This window comes from Ambystoma mexicanum, chromosome 6q, assembly GCF_040938575.1.
Source record: "Ambystoma mexicanum isolate Mex_15411 chromosome 6q, UKY_AmexF1_1, whole genome shotgun sequence".
Taxonomy (NCBI): Eukaryota; Metazoa; Chordata; class Amphibia; order Caudata; family Ambystomatidae; genus Ambystoma; species Ambystoma mexicanum.
This window is the reverse complement of record NC_090937.1, coordinates 1,379,294,723-1,379,308,772: the sequence shown is the minus strand read 5'-3', so window position 1 is coordinate 1,379,308,772 and position 14,050 is coordinate 1,379,294,723. Positions and strand designations below refer to the sequence as shown.

The 14,050-nt window shown below is 44.7% G+C and overlaps 1 protein-coding gene across 1 annotated transcript in view; it reads right to left on the bottom strand.

Annotated features, from left to right (window-relative positions):
• The window catches only part of HTRA3 (HtrA serine peptidase 3), a 403,425-nt gene that overhangs the window by 129,359 nt on the left and 260,016 nt on the right, over positions 1–14,050 (bottom strand). Inside the window, exon 5 of the mRNA XM_069632026.1 lies at positions 9,701–9,733. Coding sequence (XP_069488127.1) covers positions 9,701–9,733 — 33 coding nt within the window. The remainder of the gene's footprint in view (positions 1–9,700; positions 9,734–14,050) is intronic.

The window sequence follows — 14,050 nt, the reverse complement described above, 5'->3', positions numbered from 1 at the left end:
TATGATTGGCCACCTGTGCAATTGGTAGGCTGTAGGTTGCTCGCGTAGGGGGCATAGGCCTTTCCTTCCTACTTGCACTTAATTGATGCGCCATGTAATGAAGGGTAGATCAAAGCATGAAAATAGGTGCAGGCAAATAGTGTCCTGGGGTATGCCAGGTCCTGGTTTGAGAATGCCATTAGCAGTGGTCAATGTTAAGGGGTTACTGGGGCTTGGCAGCTGTCAATAGGATGCCATGGTGTCTATTACTTAGTCATTCAACAATTAACTGGTTCTAGCATAGCTGAAACTAAAGTCAGGATACTGACCATTGTTAGTGGCTACTCACCTATACACGAGCAGTGGAGAGGAGAGGCAATAGTGGAAGCATAGAAGCAGAAGGAGCAGGGGTACTATAGCTCCATGCGGTACAGCAAGTGAAAGATTAGAATGATAATTCAGTATGAAGTATTGGGTGACATTTGCACAATGCCGTTTCATTTACAACATTAAATAAGCATGAATACAGTACGAGCGGGTACTTGATTTTCAACAAGCACAGATATCATTGAACGTGTGCAGTGCAGCTGCATAAGACAGGGACGGTCTGATTAGTGCTCGAGCATGAGCAGTAACTCCAGAAGGGGTGCGCAAAGGTCGCAGCCAAGGAAGTTTGTTGCGGCTGTGATGCGAAATGAGTCAGAGGGGAGACTAAATAAGAATGTAACTTCTTACCGTGAAGTCAAGAATCTGTCGGCTCACAGCTCCACATCCACGGACAGGCCCCGACAGGGGCCTTAGCGATCAGGCCTTGGCAAGGAGGAACGGCTTCCACTTGCCAGCATCGACGATTGTCAGAACTTGAACTGATGCAGGCCAATTACGATCAGTTGAGGTGGGTCAGCTGATCTGGAAGCTCAAACAATGCTGTTGCTACAATACTAGCCCAGTGGCCATTTTAGCAAGTGCAATGGTGCTCTTATTCAGGGAATAAGTGAAGAATTCAGGGTTCCTGCATGGCAGATGCACTTGATTCTGTCAGATTGTAACCCGCAAGGAGGCACGATCAAATGAACATGATAGGTGCAAATAAAAGGCAACAAGTCGTGAACTCAAGTAGAATACGGCTTAGCTCTGGTGCTGATCTTAGCCTTACCTAGTGTGCTAGGTGTGTGTTAGCTGCTCCTGCAGTGGCGGGGAGGATGTAGGAGCTCCTGCTTCTAAGGAAGTGGAGTAACTGTGTCATCACGGTTTATTTGCACAGACAGGGGGCTTAGTGATCAGGCATTGGCAGGGAGGGCCGGCTTCGAACTGCTAGCGTTGACGATTGGCAGAACTTGATGTGATGCAGGTCAAGCACGATCGGTTGATGTGGGTCAGCTGATCTGGAAGCTCAAACAATGTTATTGCTATGATACCAGGCTCTTATTATGTACATATCTACCAAGTATGGACATCTATATATCACCGGGAGTTTGCATTCGGTGAAAACATGTTCAGGGGTCTCCACCACACCTGGTATGTTACAGATTTGACACACTCTTTGGGCCCGAGGGATCTTCTGTTGTGCTTCCACAAAGACCAGAAGAGGTAGTTGGCTGATTCGAAGTCTTAGAATAAGATTATGCACTGCAGTTGAGGAGCACTGATGCAAGTAGGGCTGCAGGCACAAATATCTATGTACGACACTTCACACATATTCACATGATTTTAATAACTCTAGTCGGTCGTAATTACTAGTCCAGTCCCATTTGGCCACTCTGTTTCCAAGGAGATTTTAAAAATGTTCATATTTTGTCCCCCGCTCGAAACAAGGGTACCATCCCTGTTTGAGTGAAGTGTAACAGCTTTCTTTCTTACACCCATGTTTTGCAAGTGGTTCAACACCATAGTTGTGAATATTATTCCTGTTACATTCAGAAGGGATAACAATTTGTAATTCGATGGGGACCGTCGATCACCCTTTTTATAAATCGGCAGGAGGATTGTTTGTTGCCATGAATCGCGCATACGTTGTCCTGCGCATACTCTATCAAATAATGTACAGAGAAGTTTGTCCCACTTTTAATACTTTCCACAATTGTCTCACTGGAAATTTTGAGGGGCCAGTAATGTGTTTGACATATGTCTCCCACTAAGTTGTCCTCTCTCTCTGATCTATCGCCTAAGAAGTGTAGCCAGTCCTTGTCCTGTATAGGATTAAGGGAATGTCCCATTCTGTCCCCTTTGGCGCAACACAAAATCTGCCAGATTGAGCTGCTTTTTTTATTGCGCAAAGCACAGATCATGTCTTGCCAATGTCTGTTCCTCATAGATGCCTGCCATAACTTTAGCCACTGTCTATATTCAGCGTTTATTTCCAAGGCCTGTGGTCTTGCATCCCTAGGTTGTAGTCATGTTGTTCCTCATGTTCAATTTTCTCCAATTTCTTATTAAGGGCACTTTCAAAGGTGATTGATTCCGTCATTATCGTGGTCGGATAGAATTTAGAATTTGCGCAATGTCCTGTGATATCTTGTCGGGAGTCCCTGCCATTGTCATTTAATTCTGAATTCCCAAAGTGCTGTTTCAGCCTAACTTTGTGTAGTAATTGAGCCACTTCAATGCAGGCATTACATTAATCATAGTGAGCTGTGGGTAGATAACTTAAGCCTTTCTGGAGCACCTGAATTCTGTCTTTAGTCAATCTGTGGTCTGATAAATTTATCCCTAATAATTCTGTGGGGGGGACTACCCTCTCCCTCAATTCTTGGTGATCTTGGGTGAGTTGTGCTCTTGTCCTCTGCTCCGTCCTCTTTCTCTGCCTCATTGGTCTAAAAAAGGCCTACTCTGTCTCCCCTGATATTGGTGATCTACATTATCTTGGAAGTGAACTGTTGGTTCTCTTCTCTGTTCACCCCCTCTTGACTGATCTCTATTGCCCGCTCACAATGTGTTACTTACTCCCTCTTCCTCACGGCTAGCACTCGAGAAACTCAATTGTGCTGGAGTCTTTTTCTTATAAGTTGTTCTAGGTTGTCGCCACTGATGAGTATTTTGTCCATTCCCATCTGAGGTTAGATTATCCTCATAGTATGCATTAGTCGTATATGGATAGATGCGTTCAGGGCTGAATGCTGCAATACCTTTTTTTAGTTTTTGATTTTTTTATATTTAGGTTAAACTCCTTAAAATCCTCTAGTTTCTTCTTGAAGGCTTCTAGGACAATTTTAGATTTCAATTGGTCCTGTTTTTGTTCAATTTCATTCATCAATTTGACTGACACCGCTTTTGCAGTGTTTTCAATCAGGATAAGACAATCCCACGTGAGGTTATAATATGTTCTTGGCCAAACAGGAATATTGAATAAATGTGATTGTGGCAATACTGCATTTATGTGATACACACGAGTAGTAATAAATAATGTAGAGTTATTACATTGATTCTCCATGCATTGTTACAAGACGGCACCCAGAGTTTACATACGCTTCCAGGGGAAGCCCGGTCACACATAACGTGATGGTTGAACGCGAAGCTAGATCGCATGAGAAATTAGCGGGCGCCAAACGAACGGGTGCCAGTCCGTCCTGCATCAGCTGCAGATCCGAGCGGCAATCGATCTTCGCTCCGGTAAGACATGGGGTTTAGTTTTGACTAAACCGTACTGTCAGTCTGTCTTACCTAGATAGAGTACCGATGCGAGCTGCGTCCTGAATTGCGCTGGGCGGAGAGGCAGTAGCCCACACAAATTGTTATTGGACATGCAGACATTAACTCAAACCTTGTTATTGTTATTGTAATCATTGCAAAAATTGATGTTTAACTGGTTAGCAAGATCACAAAATGAACCATAACGTTGAAGAATGTAATATATTGCAAAAAAGATTACAAAATGAAAACATTGAGTTTTCTGGTATACCGATATTTGATTTACTTACCAATGGTTACAGGTCCCTCCGGAGCTGTCCATGGCACTTGCTGAACTTCGAGCTGCTGTCCTGCATGTTCAAACCCATTTGCTGACACACTGCACCATATGAAAGTGCGTCATTGCCTCGCTCGAACAAAGAAGTACCACTGCTTTTGTGTTGCTCCAACCGTTGTTCAGACCTCCAGTTTTTTCATCCTTCAATGAATCACTGATCAAAACGACCCTGGTTTTATTACCAAACTGCGTCCTTCATGCCCCCAGTATCAAACCGACTTGCCTGCGCTTCCTGTCATCAGCCTGTCTGCCATTGAATCTCGACCGCCAAACCAAACCTGGTGACCTTCACAATATGCATCGCTTGAGTAACGTTCTGAATCGCAGCCTTCTTCAGTCAGTCCCCGCTTCGACATCTGCTTGCCTCTGGACCACCACGACTGTTGAACCGCCAAGATGCTGCAAAAGGTTTTATTGCCTGATAACTGCACCTGTGGTCCATTTTGGGCCCTAGAGATTGACTTAGTCACATTAATCCCTTTTTGAAATTTAAGACAATATCCATTACAAAAATATTGTGATTGCTATTGCCTTTTCTCCCACTGTCTTATTACCCAGAGATCTGCATCTCGTTATCTTGAATATTATGTGTTCTTACTACAGGGGTGGGGTTTTGTAGTGTTTTCTTGTATTTTGTATTTTATTTATTTGAATAGCGCACCAGGCCCGGGGCAACCGGGCACATTACTTTGTTACAGCAAGAAACGGCAGACAGAGCAATAATTACATAGTTTACAGGTGTAAACATAACAATGAGAATACAAAGCAGATTATATTTACAAGGATACAGCTATGTACAAGTAAAGCAGTGAACCCAGTGCTAGATGTCTTGGGCGGACAGCCAAGCTTTGGTAAGGTGTTTGAATCTCAAGAAGGAGGGTTCTGCTCTAAGCTCATTTGGAAGCGTGTTCCATAATTTAGCTGCCATAATAGAGAAGCTAGTTCCACCTGATATTTGGAGATTGAAACGTGGAACGACAAGACAGTTGGTTTGAGCCATTCTACGAGGTCTAGTGGAGTTATGGAGGGGAAATCGGTTGGCCAGGTAGCAGGGAGCTAGGTTAAAAAGGCATTTGTGATTGAGAGACAGAGTTTTCAGGGAAATTCGTATGGGATTGAGAGCCAGTGAATGTTGCGTCTGGTGTCAGATATGTGTTGGCGCCTGGGAATGTTGAGGGCAGCTCTAATAGCATTGTTTTGGACAATTTGTAGCTTATTTAGGTTGCAGCGATTAGTGCCCAAGTAAAGTGCATTACAGTAATCAGTCTTGAATAATACAAGCCAGGGTAACGCAATTGGCTGAAGAGAGAAAAGGGCGGCTGGTTGTGATAAGCTTGCAGGTATATGCAGCTGCGGATGAGACTGAATTGGTTTGTCTAGCCAGGGATAGAGTCGAGTCAATGTAGATCCCTAGGGTTTTTGTGTCCTTGGTGGTTAGGATAGTATTCCCATCGATGATGGACTTAAACGCAGGGTCAAATTTGGTAAGTTGTAGTGGTGAACCAAGAATAAGGAGCTCTGTCTTTTCATCATTTAGACAGAGTCCGTGTTGCGCCATCCATGCTTGGATGACCTAGTAGATGGCATTGATAGCAAGGGAGTCAGCAGTGTAGTCGCCTGAGATGGGGATTAGTATCTGGGTGTCGTCTATTTAGTGATTATTGCAGATTCCTCTGCAACTTATCCAGAACAGGACTACAAGACTTGTCCTTGGTCTCAAGCCCAGGGATCATATCTCGCCAGGACTGAAATCTATGCACTGTATCCCAGTGGTTGCGAGGATTAAGTTCAAAACCCTCTGCATCGTCCACATGGCCTTCTGGGGCATAGGGCCTCAATACTTTCAACTCTCTCTCCCGAAATATCATCCTTCTCGAGCTCCCCGCTCATCTGCCTCCAACTCCCTCAGGGTCAGTCGCTTCTCCAAGCAACACGTTTTTGGTAGATCTCTCTCTTTGGCTGGTGCCTCCCTCTGGAATAGCCTCCCTGCCGCCCTTAAACTTGAGAAGAACCATCTCCGGTTCCGGAAGCACCTCAAAACCTTTCTCTTTGCTTCTGCCTTTTCTCTCCCTCTCCTCTGCTGACCTCCCGGCTGTAACCGGAACTGCTCTGGCTACCTGGGCACCATCTGATCTTGGGCCCATGTCCCTTCCCTGCCAGCGTCACCCACTTGCACTTTCCACCTGGCAACCCCTGCACTTGGGGACTGTTTCTGTATCCCTACAGTCCCCCTCCAGCCCTTGACACCCGATGTCTGCACTTACCCATGCACTTGCCACTTGCTGGCCGTTACTTATTTATTGTTTTTTCTATTCCCATGTGCACTGTCCCTGCCCCTTTCCCACGCACTGCGCGATCTGCATGACACCTGGCCTAGTAGGATCGTTGTCTGTCCCCCCTTTGTAGCCCTCCCATGCTTAGTCGTGCCTTGAAACACTTGTGTATAGGCGCATAATAAATGCCATATCATATCATATCATATCATATCATATGGTGTGTTCAATTAATGTACATATATTTTTATAGAACCTTGACTGACCAATCCTTTATTTTGGTCTGTTCCATTTCTCTGTTTGGGATGCTACTGAGCCACATTCACACCCCTCCTAGGAGTATTGCCTTCCTTCAGTGCACGTTACCACAAAAGGTGAAGGATGTATATCTCTTAACTGAGCCTGTTGGTTTGTAGCAGATTGAGGGCTGAGTAAGCGCTACCTTGTACTTCTGCAGGGTATAAGTCAATTTGTTACAAATAACTATAACTGTGTCAAACCGTTGGCTTTGTCAATGCTTGTTTTTAAACAAACTTTAGTGCAAGGACTACACCAGTACCTCGTATTGAGTTACCATCAAGCCATTACCTGTTAACCTACCTCTTAGAAATAACATTGGCAGGCCAATAATTTATGTTACGGCTTGATAGGACTAGCTTAAAGTGATCCTAGGAGGATGTGTTTTGCAGGAAGTGGGTCGGAATGTCCAAAGGGATTAGCATGGCCCGGGGCAGTCAAGTCAATGGGTGGGAAAATCAGCAAACACCAACCTCTGTTGTATGTCCCCCTCATCTGTCATCTCCCTAGCCTATACTCTGATGCAATCTAACAAAATAATAAAAGGCCAGATGTATGTTTGTCCCTGTGTGTTTGTCCGATGTAGTAGCTTTACCTGTTGCCACCGCTAGAGGGAACTGTTGCCTTAGGATACCTAGAGACAATGCCAATTTGCATACCTTTGCCTGTACAGTGGTCCAATTCGCATAGCTTCGCCTGTTGTCATTGCGAGAGAGAGCTGTAGGCCTGTACACTAGCAGCCTGTACACACTAGTATATGTGAAGAGCAGCAGGTTGTCCATATATGTTCTTGTTCTGGGATTGTATGATTTTGGGTGCATTTGAAGGGAATAGTATTTTGCAGAAATGAAATCCCATACGACGGGGGCTGCTGTGTGTGTGTGCGAGAGGGGAATGCATCTGTGATGCTTTGGCGGTTATGTCCAAAGGATCAAGTATTGCAACTTCAAGTCCACTATCACAGAGATTTCTTTTTTATTTCGTCCTTTGACCAAATTACCAAATGCATTCAGAATAAGCAGAAATGAGTCCCTGCACATGGCCCAACCACTCTGGCAAGTTGTCAGTCCTATAACCAGTCAGCCTGTCAGATAGCACAACGAGTTTAGGGCTCGCTTTGACATCCGTGCAGAGCCAACCGACGCAGGTTCGAATCCCGGCCGGGCCAAACTCAGCCTTTCATCCTTCTGAGGTCGATAAATGAGTACCACACACCGCGGGTACTAATAAGCAGTGCTCAGATGCCTGAGGGTTCGTAGCGCTATATAAATGCTTAATTATTATTATAACGGTGCTCCACTATCTAAGAGCAAAGCAATCAGCCGAGGGGGATACCCACAGCTCTCCATAACAGGCTTAGTCCTTGGGGTCTGTAATGTTATCCCTACATGTGCCTTCTAGATTGCTTTATAGGAACACATGCTCCCTCTTGTACTCCATTAGTGGTGTCTCGGAGGCGTGTGCAGTCTCCAAAAGGAATGTGCTGCACTGTTGCATGAATGGATTGGCAAGGGGAAACCCCCAGTAGGTTAGCCTCCTGTGCGCCTAGCAAAGTAATGGGGACATTTCAAATGGGGATTGGTGCATTACCTACCAATTTCTAGGCACCAATCCGCGATTCACAGTCTCAGGCAACAGAAAAAGCAAGCATTGGAAAAGCCAAAAGTTTTGGTTTTTGTGTAGATACGGGATAGGCATTTGCCAGGCTCTGCCAACACGGCACCTGGTCATAAGATGGCAACAGATGCCAAATGATGTGGTTGTCAGGGCATATTATATCAGTGTTTGGCAAATGTATATCGGACACCTATATACAACAAAACAGCTTTGGCTTTGTCAATGCTTTCTTATAACAAGACTTGGGTGCAAGGAACAGGTCTAAATCATGCAGCTGATTTGATTAAAACTAGGGTGGGGTGGATGAGCTAGCAGCAGATGTGAGCCTAAACAAGGCTAACTGTAATCGATTTGGACAAGTCAAACCATTTGAAGTGGAAGCTCAAAATAGTTTTAAACTTTCTAAAGATTCCAAGGTACTTGTATAAAGATATAGAAATTCCACTTGGCTTAAGTACAACTTGATGCTAATATTAAATGCAGGGATTGTAGTGTCTAAGGAAATAGTGCATTAGAGCCATTATGTTGCAGATAGCGCAGAGAAGCAGACGTCTAGCCTTGGTGTCTCATCTAATGTTGTCCTGGAACTTTAGATTTGTAAATAAATCCTTTTATTTTAGCAAACCATTTTATTTTGTTTACATTTGGTTTAATATGTTACCATTAAAAAAACAGAAATCCAAAACTGGCTCCTTGGGGCTCATTGTGATTATGGTGATATTTGGAGTGAAGATACTGCCAAACCTTTTTACTATTACTGGCCCTCCATGGGCATTTTGGAAGAAATACTGTGGTGGTGATTCTGCCCGTGATAACTCTGCACCATTCGGCATGACAGTGGAGGATTTGAGCACGAGTATCACTCCCACTTTAGGGCCAATCCTGGAATTTGACGGTGGGGTAAAAGAGCCAGCAAATTCCATTGCTGCCAAAAATGTAATGGTAACAGAATTGCCGGCTTTTTTTGACCCTACCACCATGAGCATAAGGAGCCCCCGTACGCCAGTGCCGAGTCAGCAAGCTGCCTGCTTTCCTCACGTGTGTCAGCATTTGGGAACATTCTTCATAAAAGGCATTGCTTTCTGTTTTCCATTTCCCTCACTAGGTCGAGTCGACTAGACACAGTTTCAAACAATAACTTCCTATGCTTCAATAAATACTAAACAGATTTGAATCAGTGTATGCCCCTTGTTCAAAAAAGCCTATCTTCCAACAAACCACCTTGACTTGACTGCCTCTGCAGCGCTCACAATTGAGTCTCATGTGCAAATCACAGTTTGTGTCTCTCCATCTCACTTTTTCGAACACAGCACATTTCTGCATTTGGCATGTTAAATGTTTTGGATGCGTTTTCCTGAGAAAAAATGCAACATGAGCTCAACACATTTCGTTACATCCTTGCATTCCAGGTGCACCTGGCACACTTCATGTAATACATGTCATGCTTCAGGCGACATCTCTAATCTCTAAAGCGGTGGAACCTGTGCTTGTTCAGGTTACTAGACCAGTTTGCAGCATCGGTGTAGAATTATTTTTAATAAAGAAAAAAGAAAAACACAATTGTACTTACCAAATTAACGAGAGGACCGCCTGAGTTTCCATACTGTGAAATAGAACCGAATACAAAATGTTATTTATTGCATGACAAATCATTATTTTCATTATTGCTTTCCCCTTTATGAGTTTGGGGTTATTTTTCGGAATGAATTAACTATCTCTTTTTATGTGCTGGATTTTATATAATGCAAATCTACCTGTGCTGAAATAAAGTGGTCTCCAACAAGAGACTACGCTAGGATAACATAATATGCATACAAAGAGAAGGCCATTAAAACTATGAGCAGTACTGGGGATGCAGAAGGGGCTGGGCAGGGCACACAGGTCTTGCTTATTAAGCTGGTGGATATGCAGCTGTGCTCACGTTGAAGCTGCATTCCTGTGAGTTTCACACCATCTGACCTTCCCACATTATCAGCAGTCCCTGGGTCAGCATCAATGATTTCCTCATTGGCCTCCTCTTAAGAGAGGGGGTGCACAGCTTGTTTCCTTTTCATCCCTCTAAGTGACCCTAAAAGGCAAGAAGTGATTAAGCAATTCCGGGAAAATGTATCCTGCCTGTGCAATGTTTACCGCCTTTAGAAAGAGAGTTGCATTTCTCTGTGTTTCTCTCCAGGATTCCGCAATTATGATTATAGGAAGCATATAAACAGCAGTAAGATTCTTCCCCATTGTTGCCAGTAAATCAGGGGGAGTGTAAACACTGCTATTGGCAAAGTGGCTTTCATTTGTCAAAATAGGACATGCGATCTCTTTCTTCTGGCACCTTCCCAGTGATCTCCCTTAGAACAGCCGAGGTTGGTGTATTGTTACCCCCATGCAGTGTGAAATGTTGCCCTGGTACAGTAATTGGCATGTACTGCAATGCTGACCGTCAATCATACAAAATGAAGCTACTCTATTTCAGAGCACTGGGCTCTACACATTGTTCAAAAGGCATAATAGTAATTTAGCACTTATATAGCGCTACAAACCCTCAGGCATCTGAGTGCTGCTTATTATTACCCACGGTGCGTGGTGCAAATGTATTGACTTCGGAAGGATGCGTTTGCCGGGATTCGAACCTGTGTCAGACTCTACTCACTGTGCTATCGGATCTGCTATCGGACTGGTATGAAAACACCCAGGGAATGGCTCACTTTACCCAGGGTGAGGCAACGCCATCTTGTAATCATTGTCAATGGAGAGTTGGACTGCTGCCTACTGTGGGAAGAAAGTCAGCAAGATTGGTTGTCCTATATACAAAATAGAAGGAAATTGGAGAAGGACTCTTAGCCTTAAGCACCTTGAAGTAAAATAATGGATGGATTGGAAAGGGAGCTGTGAGGGCTCTGTCTCATCCCTCCTCACACCCGCTCCAAGAAAGATCAAAAAGGTGATTCAAATACAGAAAATACAGAAAGGGAATCGGGGAGTCTCTCCTGACCTGCTGCCCGGCTCCTTCCTACGAGGTCCAACAGATGGGATTGGCGTTATAGTGCAATTAAAAAAAAAGAGTACTGTAGAGAATCCTAGGTGTTTTAAAAAGTTCTGACTTAAGCAATGGAGATCGTAGACATTGGGCCTCATTACAAGTTTGCCGGTCCGGTATCAACGGTGCCGGTCAGCTACCAGCACCGTTGTTACCGGACCGGCAAACTACAAGTTCTGGTCGCGGGTGCCTTTCCGCCTGCCAGGTCTAACCTGGCGTGTGGCCCAGGCACCCGCGAGCAGTCCTCGATAGGGGTCTGCTCGTGGTGCATCCGGCCTCCCTATTCCCATTGAGTCCAATGGGACTCAAATGGGAATGGGGATTCATAATTACCGGCACCCGGCAATGGGGATGTACCGGGTCCGCCGGGGCTGTAATGCCCCAGTAAGTCCCCATTGCCGTGTGCCGGTCAATTCATAAATCCGGCACGGCTACCGCCAGGGTCATAATGATCCCCATTGTAGTTAATTGCACACTTCATGTCACAATTATCAAAAAGATATCTTGACATATATGTGAAAAGGAACTCAGTCTACCAACGCCTTCTTCGTAGGCAATCACATCTGAGAATGCTTAGTATCCAGGGCTGGGGTTCTGAATATCATTTGACGGGGGATTTTTGAAACACAGTATTAACATACACCACTTTGTGAAGCCTCAGGAGAGTGTGATGAGTGCCACTCCACCGGCTCCTTTCCTTCTTCTGCACAGACCGGCTCGTCCCTTGCACTCATCGGTTGCGCAGCATGCGCATGCCGAGTTAGGCAGGAGTCCCCTAACCGAAGGACTCGAAGACACTCAAAGAATGGCAAATTAATTAAGTCAGGGTTTGCCGCTTTGGCTATCTGCCCTATCTGCCCTTAGGCATGGATCTTTGATTTATTTTAATTCCCCATGCCCTTTCTCGCACTATTCTCTGTTCAATCTTTCCTTCTATTTTGCGTGCCATTTTCCTAGATCTAGTGCCAGTTAGAGTTTTGGCATACACTGTATAACAACTATTTACAATGGGACAGCTGTTGCACTATAAAATAGCTTTTAAGAGTCCAATAAAGTCTGCTCGATGCTGGCGAAGATGTTCTCAATATAAGAGTCTGAAACATGTTGGCAAATGCTGGACGTTTTCTTAGCAGTGGCATTCTTTGCTATTTGAGAAACATGGCTTCAGTATCTGCGAAATATGGTCTGGAAGATGTATCTACAATGTGTCTGCAAGTGAATATGCTATGCATTCAGTTGTTCCACACTATGGGGTATCAAACTAGCCTTTAAGCTAGTCATGGTGGCTTACTCTCATAGCAGAAGAAGGCAAATGAGGAAATAGCTGAGGCAAAACCAGGGACTCAACTGTGCACTTGGGATGGACAGAGAGTTTGAAGCTCGCAGAAATATAGACTCACCAGGAGCATAGCTGCGAATCCACCAACAACTTAATAAAGAATGGGCCATCCTTTCACTCCTACTTATATCCCCTGCCCATTACAGTTTATCCTTGTGGTTGTAGCCATACTGTTGTACCCTGTCATTTTTCTCCTTGCTGTCTAGTGTTCTGTTGCTTCGCAGCTGCTGCAGATTTGAACTACATAATACCCAGCACATACAAACACATAGTGAGCTTGAACTTTTACTCCGTGCTGAGAAAAAGGCTCTTTATGCACCACTTGCTTAGATCTTTCATTATATATTTAGGGATTTAACACAACAACAAAGCGCCGCAAGTAAAACATCTTAAAACACACACACACACCGCTACACGTTGTGCCATATTTTGTAGGGTTCTTCATAGTCACACCTTGCAATCTGACAACATGATAACATATATTAAAAGAAAGAATAAAAATCACCTGTAGGATTCTTACAAGGCGTCCCCGTTCCAAGCAGATAACATAGATGTGAGGCTATCCAGGCCCAGAGTCTCTTTAAAGGACGGAGCTTCACACTTGACTATGAATGGATTAAAGGATACATTGGGCCTAATTACACTGCAAAAATACACTTTGCACCGGGCCGAATTCACACAGCGGAGCAACATGACGGTCTGGTTGGACCTCATCTGTAGGGTGGAGCTGTGACTCTCTAAGAATAGTGAGCAAGGGGTCCACGTTTGAATTCTCCATGTAAATTAGGGTGAGACCCAAAGTTACTTAAATTATACAAAAAACCGGGGGGGGTCCTGGGAGTCCCTCCACCAGACATTAATCCCGGTTACGAGAGCCTTACACAGATTCTTTAGCTCAATTTCTTTCACAGATGATAAATATCCAAAACATATGAGTCTTTGTCCTGCCCTGGGGTCCACATCTGGATTCCCCTTGAAGTGGGAGAATGGGAAAACAAGCTCCCCCCAATCTCATCACCACCATGGCCTAGAAGATCACAGCCTAGGCACCCCCCACAGGACGAGTTTGTCTATCTACCAGATGACAAAATACCCTGGTTCAGGAATATAAGGGTATGCCCACCAGCTTGTCCGGCTCAGGCCGACACCTGCGGCATGGATGAACTCGACTAAGACAACAGCTACAAGTATCCACATCGTTAGAGATGCCATAACGACCTAGCCAACTGTCAAGAACACACGTGCCACCATGCACACTGGTCACTCACACACCAACCTACACGAAGAACATATCCAGTGCTATGACATAGGTGACTGACACACCCACTGACGTGCATCGTTGTTATTTTTCATATAGGCCTTCTTTATAGTAATACAGAAACGCAAGACGCTTGAAGAACTCGTGTATACGCTTGCTGACGCTTCTCCCACCACTCGCCCTGTGACGACACCATCATGTATACCTAACACTGCTTGAGACGCCATGTCAACCCGCGATCTCCGTACAATGGAGTATGTATCGCCGCCCATGAACCAGGCCCGAGTAGGCCGCA